The sequence below is a fragment of the Myxine glutinosa genome, chromosome 6, assembly GCF_964187855.1.
Source record: "Myxine glutinosa chromosome 6, kmMyxGlut1.1, whole genome shotgun sequence".
NCBI classification, from domain to species: Eukaryota; Metazoa; Chordata; class Myxini; order Myxiniformes; family Myxinidae; genus Myxine; species Myxine glutinosa.
In genome coordinates this window covers 63,630,840-63,644,921 of record NC_136266.1, presented here as the reverse complement: position 1 = coordinate 63,644,921, position 14,082 = coordinate 63,630,840, and the positions used below count along the sequence as shown (strand labels likewise).

At 46.3% G+C, this 14,082-nt stretch overlaps 1 protein-coding gene across 4 annotated transcripts in view; it reads left to right on the top strand.

The window, feature by feature from the left end:
- The window catches only part of LOC137429859 (uncharacterized), a 57,714-nt gene that overhangs the window by 22,947 nt on the left and 20,685 nt on the right, over positions 1–14,082 (top strand). For all 4 annotated transcript variants that reach the window (XM_068120169.2, XM_068120172.2, XM_068120171.2 and 1 more), the window contains exon 3: positions 5,278–5,467. In XM_068120169.2, the coding sequence (XP_067976270.2) occupies positions 5,278–5,467 (190 nt within the window). The remainder of the gene's footprint in view (positions 1–5,277; positions 5,468–14,082) is intronic.

Genomic DNA, 14,082 nt, shown 5'->3' with positions numbered 1-14,082 from the left:
TCCATGGTACCGCTATCTCCCTCATACAACATCCTTCTTGCACTGGTGAAGGAGTGGATCGGAGTATCGTCATTGTTGGAGGATCTGGGGATGCACGGTCCAAGACAGTCGCCCCCTTGCCGCACTACTACACTGATGTACCCCCTGTCACTAGCAGCATCAAGAAGTCGCCTGTCCCAGCTGCTAAAGTGGCGTCATTGACCAGAGGAGACTTCAAACAGCAGACTGGTGAAGAATACCAATGGCTAGGCAATGCAAAGCGAGTCCTGGAAGACAACACTGGTACAGTGGACAATGACAACACATCTTGGGCTGCATTTCATGCCAGCCGACAGCCACCAGATGCTTGAGTCATCTGCCCCACGTCGCTGCTTCCACTCTTCCTGGAGAGTGCCCACACAGTGGCCATGATCCGGCACTCAATGGACGTCGTGAAGAATGCTGTGGAACACCTGAATCCTGGACAGACACCAGTGGTCACCGTTGATCAGCCACTGTTTGCTTTGGCCAAGCAGATACAGTGGAAGTGGCCAGAGAGCTATGGTGAAGACCAGATAGTGGTGATGTTTGGTGGCCTCCACATAGAGATGGCGGCACTGAGGACACTGGGGGACTGGCTGAAAGGGAGTGGTTGGGTGCAAGCACTTGTGCAAGCCGAGATTGCGACAGCAGGGACAGCAGACTCATTCCTGCGAGCATCCCATGTCTTGTGCACAAGAAGAGCACATCAAGTGACTGCAGCAGCACTGTACATCCTGCAACACCATGCCTACAACCACTACTGTCTGGGAGAAACCAGGGATGCAGAGGACCTTCCGGAGTTTGAAGACTGGTGTTGCCAGAGAGGAGAAGACATCCCCCAGTTTCACTACTGGGCAACCGTGCTGGAACTAGAACTGTTGGTTCTAGTGTATGTGCGTTCTCTCAGGCAGGGATCGTTAATGATGTACCTCGATGCTCTGACAGAGCTGGTCCCCTGGTTCCATGCACTGGATCACACCCACTATGCTAGGTGGATACCAGTGCACCTGAAGGACATGGCCGAACTCACCATCAAACACCCAGATGTAGCCAGGAAATTCAGGGAAAGCCACTTCACCGTTCAGAAAACAGAGGGTGTTCTCTTCAATCCCGATTGACCAGGCACATGAGCAGAATAATGCCTGCATCAAAGGAGATGGTGGAGCAGTTGGGCTCACTGACAACCCTAGTGCCCTACGTCGCTGGATGGTTGCGGGACCAGAAGTTGCCAGGGTGATCGAAGAATTCCAGGATGGGAACCAACACTGGAGATGGCAAACAGCAGACACACGTCATCATGATCAGACGCCAAGTGTACAGGCCTCATTTGTGAAAGATGTTCGCTCTCTCGTCGGTGTCATAGAGGAGATGGGCAACCCATTCGAGGAGGAGAGTCAGGATGTAGTCAAACTGGACACAAAGGAGATCGCAGATCCTGCTGCTGTGGAGACCGTGATGAATGCCAAGAGGATTGGCCAAGAGCAGTTCGAGGCTTTCACCAGAGAGTGTCTGTTGGACAGAACAAAGGCAGTGGACGCACCCATTCCTCGTAACAAGCTGAAGGTGTTCAGCACTTCCACTCCAAGAAGCCAGAGCAAAGGTCAGCAACAGCTCGCCTCCATCAAGAATGACCGTGAACTCTTCGCACGCCTGTACATTGGCTGCCAGACGAGGGATGGAAACCTTGAGTTCTTTTGTCACGAGAATCAGGCATGTCCTCCTGCATTGTCTGATGGTGGAAGCCTCTGCACTGGTACCAAGAGTGATCTCCTCACATGCTTGGAAGAAGTCTCCGACGCAAAGACAGAGACTCCTGTCACGACCTGTATTGTGCTTGATGGAGCAGCCATCGTCCAGATGCTGAAGCCGGCTGCATCAAAGACCTTTGAAGAGTATGCACAACAGATCTTCATCCCATATATGTCCACGAAGCTGCAAACAGTGTCACGCCTGGATCTGGTCTGGGATACTTACCTTGCTGATTCACTGAAAGGTAGTACACGTGCAAAGCGGGGACAAGGTGTGCGGAGACGTGTGGTGGCTGCCGCAGCCATACCAGGAAACTGGCAGAACTTCCTACGAGTGGACAGCAACAAGACCGAGCTGTTCAGGTTCCTCTCAGCAGCTCTCATGGAATGGTTTGACCAGGAGGACAAGCAACTCGTCATTACTGATGGAGAGGCAGTGCTCAGCAAGCCACTACTGCCAGATCTGACCTCACTCGCCCCATGTAACCATGAAGAGGCTGACAGTCGGATGTTGCTGCATGCATCTCACACAGTCCAGCATGGACACCATGCAATACTCATCCGGACTGTAGACACCGATGTTGTGGTGCTGGCAGTGTCCCTGGCACAGGAGTTGCAATCAGAAGACAAACTGTGGCTGGCATTCGGAACAGGCCAGAGTTTCCGATACCTAGCAGCACACGAAATAGCAGCTGGATTGGGACGAGAGAAGGCTTGTGCACTGCCAATGTTCCACGCTCTAACTGGATGCGACACTGTGTCTAGTTTTCATAGACATGGCAAGAACACTGCGTGGGCAGTCTGGACGGTACTGCCAGAACTCACTGAGGCGCTGCTGCTGCTGTCCTCTGCACCTCGTGACATACCAGACGATGCAATGCGCATCATCGAGAGGTTCGTGATCCTGTTGTATGATCGAACCAGCAAATGCACAGACATTGACAAGGCCAGGAGGAAACTCTTCGCAAGGAAGAACAATGTGCAGCTCATCCCTCCAACGAAGGCAGCTCTGGAGGAACATGTCAAGAGGGCAGTGTATCAAGGTGGACATGTGTGGGGTCAGATACTGCTGCCAGCACCAGAGCTCCCTCCACCAACCAACTGGGGTTGGTCAAGGACTGGAGAAGGACAGTACACACCTTACTGGACCAGGCTAACTGAGGCAGCTCACAGCTGCATTGAGCTGGTTTCTTGCAAGTGCAAGAAAGGGTGTGTGAGGCGCTGCAAGTGCAAAAAGGCTGCCCTTCAGTGCACAGCCCTCTGTGTGTGTGAAGGGGACTGCACATGACGATGAGTCAACAACATACATGTACTTGTGGCAATGCTGAACTTGTTAACATGACACTGTTTATGTACACGTATCTTCAGTACCGGTATATACCTAGCCTCAGATACCAGTACACCTAGCCTCAAATACTAGACCATGTAGCATGTCAGTATTATACCTAAGACATTTACAGAACTAAGACATTCTTTTCAAAGTATTGTGTTGAATCCAATATTTGCCTAGATAATTTCCAAATAAAATTATATAACAGACTGTGATAGATAATATTAAGTTGAAATTGGTACCATTGGATTCCTTGCCCCCAAAAACATACATTTAGATACCAGAATCAAGTCAATAGCTGCATTACGTCCAGAGATAATAGCAAATGTAGATTTCAAGTGGCGGCCATTTTGAAATCCAATATGGCGGCCATAAAGAGAGAATTTCAAGTGGCCCAATATCTGAAAATGTTCGCAACATATTAATGTACATTTGTGCCAAATTTGGTGCTTGTATCACAAAATGCACAACAGGTTTGCTATGCTGCTACACTACAAATCCTTTGCTATGTCTAAGGTCTCAGCAAAATGGATCCCCAAAAGTTAATCGTGAACTCTTCAATGCAGGTCGTGCAAACCTCGTCGTTGGTTTGCTAAATGGTGATATGGTGATATGGTGATATGGTGATATGGTGATATGGTGATATGGTGATATGGTGATATGATGAAATGTGGCATCACCATGATGATCCTTAAGCCAAATCAGAATCTCTGCATTGGAAGCACAAGTCATCACCACAATAAATTTTGCACACAACCCTCCGTCGGCACGATCATGCCTTTTTATGCCTCCGCCGACCAAGTTGCCGGAGGCATCGTTTTCAGGTTGTCTGTCCGTCCATCCGACCTTCCATGATGGGTTTTCGTCACTGCGATAACTTGAGAATGGCTGAAGGGATCTTAGTAAAACGTGGTGCAGGTATGTATAATGAGGTAATGATGAACTGATTAGATTTTGGGATCATGACGTCAAAGGCCTAAGGTCAGAGGTCATGTCAGGCAAAAGTCCTGTTACCATGATAACTTGTGAACCAGTGATGGGATTTTGACCAAATTTGGTACAGTTATGTAGAATGATGTAAAGATGAACTGATTAGATTGCAGTCAAGAGGTCAGAGGTCAAAGTCCGTAATAGGTCTATAACTTGAGAACAGCTGAAGTGATCCAATTCAAACTTGGTACAGATATCTATAATTTTGTGGAGATTAACTGATCTGATTAGATATTGTGATCCTGAGGTCAAATGGCATCGGCCATGTCAGGTAAAAATATGATAACTTGTGAACAGGTGAAGGGATTTAAATTAAAGCTTAGTACACGTATGCATAATGATGTAAAGATTAACTGATTCGAATTTGGGGGGAAAAGTTCAAAGTCTGTAATCGGCCTATAACTTGAGAACAGCTGAAGTGGTCTAATTCAAACTTGGAACAGGTATGTATAATGATGTAAAGATTAACTCATTAGATTTTGGGGTCAAGATGTCAAAGGTTAGAGGTCTTGTCAGGTAAAAATGTGATAACTTGAGAACAGCTGAATGGATTTAAATCAAACTTCGTACAAGTATTATAATGATGTAATAATGTGGGTGGATGCATGCATTGGTCGACATCGTGACGTCGGAGTGTTCCGGTTATTTATTTATTTTTTTTCCTCAAATGCCAAGGGAATCCTTCCGATTGATTACATGCCTCCCAAATATTCAATAATATGGGGAATATTATTCCAGCTGACGAGCCATTGAGGATGACCAAAGGTGTGCTCCTTTACAACAGCGTGCCTGTGCAAGACTCATGTTGAGCAGACAGCCATTCATAAGCTCTGGCTCGGCCAGGAACAAGTCCCCAATAATCGTCTTTTTCGACATTTGAAATTCACCTGCTTGGCTGCCAATTCGCTGCCGATGAGGAACTGTTTGAAGAGAACAGAGCAATCTGAAAACCTTTACTGGCATACACAATTTGAAGTACAAACAGACTCAATGTATTGGAGTCTAGGGACTCCATATTGAAAACAATTAAATGTTGATATGGCTTTGACGATTTGATATATTACTAGAACTTCTGAATAACTTCGTGTGAACAGTATTTGCTTTCCAGTTGACTTTTTCAGGCTTTATGGAGCAATAACAATGAACTGTTTGCTAGGGAATGATGTTTCACTCCTATTCTCTTGTCAGGCATTGGTATTGGTCAATGGACCAGTTGTGAGGTAGGACTTCTCCTCCAAGCTGCACGGCTCTACATTCTATCCAACAAAGGTGCACAACAAAGGTGCAATGGAAAGAACCAATACAACAGAAGATTTCCTTGGAAGGATATAGCAAGAAATGTCAAGACCAGAACGAGTACACAATGTCGGCTAAAATGGTAAATGCTTCGGACGTTTTGTCCAATTTTTCTTTGACTTTTAGATACATGTTTCTGATAACCTTGATTTTGGCAGTTTATTCAGTTATGGCTCAATCATGCTCACTGTGAATTTGGAGGCCTAATTGTAAATGGTCTGAAACACTTGCTATGGTGTAGTCCTACAACCTTCTGTTTGACTCGTCACTCTTGGTTCTTGCGATGCCACAGTACACTTTTTTAATGCACTGTATTTGTATCATGGCAACCTTTTTTCTTGAGTTACCAGTATATTTTTATTTTCAAGTATTTAGTATATAGTCAGGTTGTATATGGTACTTAAAAAGGTCCCGTGGGCATTTAATGGTTAAAGCAAACACCTATCTAATTATCTTTATTAGACCCCTAATAATTATAATTATCTTTATTATTTATTTATCCAATTGGTGTTTAGCCTGGTATTGGCTTAGCGGTTAGGGTGCCGGCTTGGGATCCTAGGATCCTGGGTTCGAATCCCGGTCGATCGCTGAATTAACGCCAGGGGGGTTGACTCAGCCTGTCATCCTTCCGAGGTCGGCAAAATGAGTACCAGCTTGCTGGGATGAATGATCACGGTGTGTACCCCGGTTTAGAATTGGTGCACCTGCGCATCGTAAGAGGCGACTAAGGGTTGGCGTCAGGAAGGGCATCCGGTCATAAAAACATTGCCTCAAACAGGGAACCATGATTGTCATGGGGCCCGCAAGGCTAACCCCCGCTCTAGCGGGGAAAATGGCCTGAAAACGATCATTCATTCATTCATTCATTATTTATTTATCTAATTAGTCTAATTAGACTTTATTAGGCAATCTAATTTTTTTTTAATTATCTTTATTATTATCTTTAGATTTATTTATTAGATATTAGTGAGATGTGCATGGAAGAAGTTTCGGGAACTGAGTGGCGTGCTGATGAGGAGGGGAGTGTCGTTGAAGCTGAAGGGAAAGGTGTATGCTGCATGTGTGAAGTGTTATGATTTATGGGAGCGAGACATGGGTAATGAATGTAGAGCAGCAACGAAGGCTGGAAAGGGTGGAAATGCGAATGGTTCGGTGGATGTGCGGAGTATCGTTGAGAGAGAGGAAGACATATGACGAATTGCGAAAGATGATGGGAATAGAGCCTGTGATTGATGCTGTGAAGAGGAACAGGTTGAGATGGTTTTGTCATGTATTGAGGAAGGATGAAAGTGACTGGTTGAGAAGAGTGATGGAAATGAATGTAGAAGGAAGTAGAGGACGGGGAAGACCGAGAAAGACTTGGCTAAAGATGGTGGAAGAAGAAATGCGGGCAAGGGGGTTACAAGGAGAGATGCAGAAAATAGGGCAAAATGGAGAAGATTGTCATGGGGACCGCAAGGCTAACCCCTGCTCTAGCAGGGAAAATGGCCTTAAAATGCATGTTGTTGTTGTTGTTGTAGACCCCAAACAACTAAAAAAAATACTTGGTGGCCATCTCAAATGTGTAGAACACCATTTTATGACGTCATCAAGATGGCCACCATAAAACGATGCTTAAAATCATAATTTTGAAACTACTCAATCAAATTTAAAGATGTTGGGCTCAAAATGTTCATAATGAAGCTACTGAACTGTTTATACTTACATGGAAAACAGTGGCCTAGATTTAAGTTGGACTGAAGCAGGGTTGTATGGGCCAGTGACTGTCAACCAAATCCTCGAAGGTAAACATGTGAAGAGAGGTGTAGAAGCACACATGGTCACTCTGCAAGCACTATTCATGCTCTGTGGAGACAGTTTCTTCGAATCACACAGTGATCTGTATGATCAGATTATATTAAAAAGAGAACAACTCGATAAAGCATGTGCAGGTGGAGATCGGGAACAAATAGGTTTTGCTTATGATGAAATGATGGCTACCATTGAATCTCTGAACCTCATTGAACAACTAGCTCAATTTGATGAGGACAATGCCTGTTATCTACTATTCAAAGTGATGCAGCAGTACATGCAGATGGTAATGGAGATGGCAGTGTTTATCAGAGCTGTTCGCACAGGAGACTGGGAATTACACCTGACAGCCCTCAAAGCATTTGTCAAATACTTCTTCGCACATGACAAACTAAACTATGCACGAATGATGCCCTTGTATCTGGCAGACAAGGAACGCACAAAGGATTCAAATCCAGAGATATATGAGGAATTCATGCACCCAGGTGCACTGAAGCACCTGGGTGCATGAACAAAAATGCCAATGTGCCTTTCTGTGCAATTGGAGCAGATCATGCTCTGGAACAAATCAAGCGGTCAATGAAAGTGGCGGGAGGACTAGTAGGAATTACCTTAAATCCTAGTGCTTGTGCAAAGTTTTTTTTCTCATTTCTCCAGAACTAGTCAGACTCTCAAAAAATGCCCAGCAGATGGCAGGATTGTCTTCCCAGACATCATCATCGCATCATGAGCTTTCAGAGGCTGTACTGAAGCGACAAGAGACAAATATCCAGAATCTTGTCCAAACTCTGAGGGGTTTTATGAATCCATCCACTGAAGACTGTGATGATCTATTCAACTGTGCTACAAAAGCAGTCTTGCCAGAGAATATCAAGAATGACCTCTGCAACAGGAATGAAATTGGCCAGGATCTGTTTGATGAATTTGTGTCAGAGAATCACAACTGGTGAAGTAAATCTCTGGGATTCGATGAAGAAGAGAAAGCTACAAACATGGAAACACACTGGGAAAAAAGTAGCAGTCAAAGCAGGACAGAAAAGTTTTTTTTTTTTTTTGTTTGTTTTTTTTTTGTATACAAGTTCGAGGCTCGTGAAAGAGCGAACATTAATCACACAGAAAGACAAACCGACACATAAAACATATAACATAGGGAGCGGTAGACAAGATGGGGAGAGAGGGGGAAGGACACAAACACAACATTTGAGAGCAGGGACCGAGAGACATGGAGACATCGAGAGATCTGAGAGAGGGCGAGGGCTTTGGGGGGGGGGGGGCGTGGGAAGGGGGCAGTGGGAGAGGTATAAAACATATGGACCCTGCCAGGACTTACAGGAAAGAAGTTGGAATTTCAAACAAGGTGGATCTGGGGTGAATTAGCGGGGGTAGAAAAGATCAAGGTTTTGGATGGGGGAAGATAAGAGATGGTGGTGAACAGCTGTTTTAAAGACCTGGAGGGAGGAGTGGGATTGAAGGGAGTGAGGTAGTTTGTTCCAGAGGCGGGAGAAAAGAGGAATGAAAGAGTGAAGGTGAGCAGAGAGCCGAGATTTCGGCAGTTTAACCATCAGAGGGTTGCTGGCAGATCTTGTGCGACCTGTAGGAATATTTGGGGGACAGAGCACAGAGAGAGCTGGGGGTGCAAGGCCGGAGAGGAGTCGGTAGAAGACAGAAAGACCACCTACCTGCCTGCGGTGAGTGAGTGAAAGGCCCTCAGAGATAGCTTCATCGCGGGAGATTCCAATAATTCTGAAAGCTTTGGTTTCAACAGCGTGAAGCCGAGCTAGGTGTGAGGCAGGAGCACCGGCCCATAGGGGAGAACAGTATTCCATTGAGCTGCGGATGAAAGCCTTGTATGTGGTGAGGAGCTCAGGTGTGCCGAGGAAGGACTTCGCACGACGGAGGATGCCCAGTCGGCGACTGGCTTTGGAGGCCAGCTTGGAAATGTGGTTTTCCCAAGAAAGATCATGGCAGATAGTGAGACCCAAAATCTTGAGCGACAGAACTTCTTGGAGAGGATTGTTGAGAAAGTAGATGGGAGGGTTGTCCAGTCGATCTTTTCGGAGAGACATAGTAAGAGTGTGAGATTTGTCAGGATTGAAAGACATGTTCCACTTGTTTGACCAGTCTGTGATTTTGTCCAGGTCTTCAGAGAGTGAGGAGGCAGCAGACTGCCGATCTGAGGGAAGAGGAATGGAGCGGCAGAGAGTGGAGTCATCAGCAAAGAGATAGAGAGGATTTTCGAGAGAGTCAGAGAGATCATTGATGAAGACCAGAAAAAGCACGGGGCCCAGAACACTGCCTTGGGGAACTCCAGCCTGAACAGGAAGAGGAGATGAGAGAAACCCATTCAGGGCCACACGTTGACGACGACTAGAGAGGAAGTCCGCCAGCCATGCGTGGAGATTTCCATGGATACCAAAGGAGGAGAGTTTGGTGAGCAGAGCGGGGTGCCAGACCGTGTCGAAGGCACGTGATATGTCGAGGGAGACAGCTCTAATTTCCTGTTTGGCATTGAGGACCTCCATCCATTGTTGAGACAGCAGAAGCAGCATGTCCAGAGTAGAGTGACCTGGTCTGAAACCAAATTGATGATCAGAGATCAAGCCATTGGAGAAGAGGAAAGATTTCATATCAGAAGCAATGATGGATTCCATGACTTTGCTGATAATTGGGAGAAGGCTGATTGGTCTGTAGTTGCTAGGATCTGTTTTTGCACCTTTTTTGTGCAAAGCGGTGATGTTGGCTGATTTCCAAGCAGATGGCAGTTGACCTTGAGCAAAAGAGAGGGTGAAGAGAACAGAGAGAGGGTGAGATAGAGCAGCAGAGCAGGATTTTAGGACCCGTGGGCTGATGCCGTCGGGTCCAGTTGCAGAATCAGAGTCGAGGGTTGACAGAAACTTTTCCACCTTGTCAGGAGGAAAGGACACGGAGTCCAGGAGCAGCAGGGTACGACTGGGTATGGTGGGTACAGAGAGGGATGGGTTTGGGACACAAGATTTAGAGGCAAACACAGAGTTGAGGCATTCAGCTTTTTCACGTGCGGAGTCAGCTGTGTAGCCGTTTGAGGTAAGGGAGGGGATGGAGGGGGAACAAACACCAGAAACGGATTTGACCAGACGCCACCAGGATTTGGAAGAGGGAGACAGATAAGAGAGTTCGGTCTTGAGAACGGAGAGATATTCTTTCCTGGCTCTCCTGAGGGTGGACACACACTTGTTTCGGGCTTTGTGAAAGGAAATGAGATTTCCTTCCGTTGGATTTGCTTTCCAGGAGACGAAGGCAAGTTGTTTCTGGGCAACAGCCTCACCACAAGATTCCGTGTACCATGGACGGGAGGAAGGGTATGACAACTGAAGACGAGATGGGATAAATCTGTGCATGAGAGAGAGCAATTTACTTTGGAAGAATTCCCAGGATGAGTTGATGTCAGAGGTGGTAGAGATGGGAGACCAGTCCAGATGATTGATGGCTGCTTGAAGACCGTGCCAGTTGGCCTGAGTGAAATGCCAGACTCGTCGACGCTGAGCAGGCTCCCTGAGGATGGTCAGAGAGATGTCCACTTTAACAAGGACATGATCAGATGATCCGATCGGAGCAGAAGAAGAGCAGCAGACATTTTCAGGGAAGTTAGTCATAACCAAGTCCAGAAGAGAAGATGTTCCGTTGACTGAGATCCGGGTCGGGAAATTGACAGATTGTGTCAGTCCCAGTGAGTCGCAGAAGTCCTTTGCTGAGGAGCCATGGCTGGTGAGAGAGGTACCCACACCCAGCCAACTGGCATGATGACAGTTGAAATCACCACATATGAGGAAGAGAGAGTTGGGATGAGTAGATAGAAGTTGGTCCATATCATCAGACAGCGAGATGTAGATGGAGTCATCACTGTTTGGTGGACGGTACAACACACATATGAACAAGAGGTGGGAGCGAAGGGGAAGCCGTAGCCAGAGGTATTCCTGGGGGTGAGGTGGAGAGAGTGCAGTGCAGGGCGAGTGAGGAAGAGAGTTTTTGATAAAGATAGCAACCCCGCCTCCAGGACGAGGCTCAGGTCTATCATACCGGAGGAGGGAGTAGCCCGGGAGAGATACTATGGAATCAGAGACATCATAAAGGAGGAAAGTTTCTGTTAAGCAGATCACGTCTGGTTTGACAGAAGCAACCTGTATGGAGAGATCAGTTAAGTTTGAACGAAGGCCCCGGATGTTTGAGGTCCATACCGTTAATGAAGAGGAAGGGGGAGCATCAGATACAGAACAGGGGGGAGGAGGGGTAGGGTAAGATGTGGAAGAGGTGGAAGAGGTAGGGAGAGCTGTTGAAGGTGTGTCAGAGATTTCAGAATAGCTCGGAGAAAGGGAAGGATGGGGCGGACAAAAGGTTTGATGGTGATTGGGTGAGCCACAATGAGGTGTTATTTGAGGAGGGGGAAGAGCGAGGCAGAAGGTTGGGGGAGATGGAGGTGAGAGTTTGAAGGGGGAAGAAGCGGGGAGGATGCTTTGAGGAGGGGGAGTGAGAGGGGGGAAATTGAGAAGCAATGAGGGTGGGGAGATTTGAAGGGGAGGGGTGAGGGGGGAGTTTGGGAGGGAAGGGACAAGGGGAGGGATTTGAAAGGGATGGGATATGGGGGAGATTTGGAGGGGAGGGGTGAGGCAGGAGTCTAGGAGGGGAGGGGCGAGGGGGCGTCTTGGCGGGGAGGGGTGAGGGGGTAGTTTAGGAGGGAGGGGGCAAGGGGGGAGATTTGAAAGGGATGGGTGATGGGGAAGATTTGGAGGGGAGGGGTGATGGGGAAGATTTGGAGGGGAGGGGTTATGGGGAAGATTTGGAGGGGAGGGGTGAGATTGGATTTTTGAAAGTGTACGATTTATGGGAAACGAACATTTATTGCAAAATGAGTTTCTTGTGACCTTCGAGTTAAAAATACGTTTAAGGACGCTGGATGGAGGATGGAGTGCAGGAGAGTTTAGGGAATGTCGAAAAAAGGCACTATAGGAGATGGATTTTTTTTTTGGGATGAATTGATTTGGTGAGCAAGTCGAAAGCAGCCTTTTAAAGAAGAAGAAGAAAAAGGTGTTATAAAATATGACGGAATACATAACTTGAGGGGAAAGTGTAAACATTGAAGGTTAATGAGTGAAAACTATCTGGGGAAATGGAAATGGGGGAGAAACACGTGGTCGAAGAACGAACGCACGAATAAGAATGAATAAACGAATGAGAACAGAGAAAGAAATGTATTTTTTTTTTTTTTTTTTTTTTTTTTTTGAGTTGAGATTTACACAAGGAAGTAGGCTATGGGTGAAAAGACTGGGAATACAGAGAACGAAAGTTATTGGATCACAAACGACGGACCACTGAGAGAAAAACAAAGCCTCAAGGTTGTACAGTGCACACTGTACAAGGCCTTGCTCGCGACACGGCAAACAGACGATCAATTTATGAAAGATAAACACCGAGAAACAACCAAAGTTGCACACAATAACTTCACACACCGAAATATAAATACAGTTTCGACAAAATACAATTGTGAACAGACTTAACTTCGAAAAACGTGGAGACCGTGTGGAGCTTCGAAAATCCCTGCCGCCGTCTCCAAGATCTCGCGAGATCTCCAACTTCAGGAAGACTGATCACTCTTTGTCCGCATGCTAGTTGTGTCAAAGTCGAGGTCTGACATAAACTTGAAAGATGAAATTGGGAAACATGAATTTTCAGTACTGCCAAGGGCTCTGTTTGCTGCAGATGGCACAATGCAATGCTACACTGTTCAGCTAAGAGCAACCTTATGAAAATCGTTGGAGATGCCCCCAAAGCCTTACCAGAGGTAAATGCTGAAATAGCTGAGCACCCGATCACAGAAATGAAGGTTGCCCTTATATATGCCATGGCAGAAGTTCATCAATGCCGAAGCCGGAAAAGATAAAGCTGTGTTCAGATCTTGGACTTTACTTCACAACACTTGTCTTTAACAAGTTCAACCAACAGAAATATGATTGTGCATCTGGTATTTGACAGATATGATGTTTCCCAGTCATTGAAAACAACTGAGCGAGAAAGAAGGCAAGGTGGCACTCAACCAGTTGCTTACCACATAATGGACAATACAAACATTGCACAAGTGCCCCTAAAGAAACTACTCTCTCATACAAACACAAAGATGGGGCTCTCAAACTACCTGACACAAAAATCTCTTCAGCAAGGCACCAAAAATGGAATGAAGCTTGTTGTGGCCTGGGGAGACAAATGTGAAGCAACACACAGGGACATGAGCTACCTGGCAAGTGAACAGGAAGAGGCTGACACAAAGTTACTGCTGCATGCCCTTGATGCAACAGCTCGTGGAGCTACTAGGATAGACATTCATTCACCGGACACTGATGTTCTTATCCTTGCTCTCAGACGTTACCCAGAATTATGTAAAGATTAATCATTCATAACAAGAGCTAAAGACGAGCACAGATCGATTCCTCTCGGACCAATATGTGATGCTCTAGGCAGTAACAAAGTTGCTGCCCTTCCTGGATTCCACTCCTTTACAGGAGCTGACATTACTGGTAGCTTTGCAGGCAAGGGAAAGCTAACATACAACAACAACATGATGCATTTTAAGGCCATTTTCCCTGCTAGAGCAGGGGTTAGCCTTGCGGTCCCCATGACAATCTTCTCCATTTTGCCCTATTTTCTGCATATCTCCTTGTTTAACCCCCTTGCCCGCATTTCTTCTTCCACCATCTTTAGCCAAGTCTTTCTCGGTCTTCCCCGTCCTCTACTTCCTTCTACATCAATTTCCATCACTCTTCTCACCCAGTCACTTTCATCCTTCCTCAACACATGACCAAACCATCTCAGCCTGTTCCTCTTCACAGCATCAATCACAGGCAATATTCCCATCATCTTTCGCAATTCATCATTTGT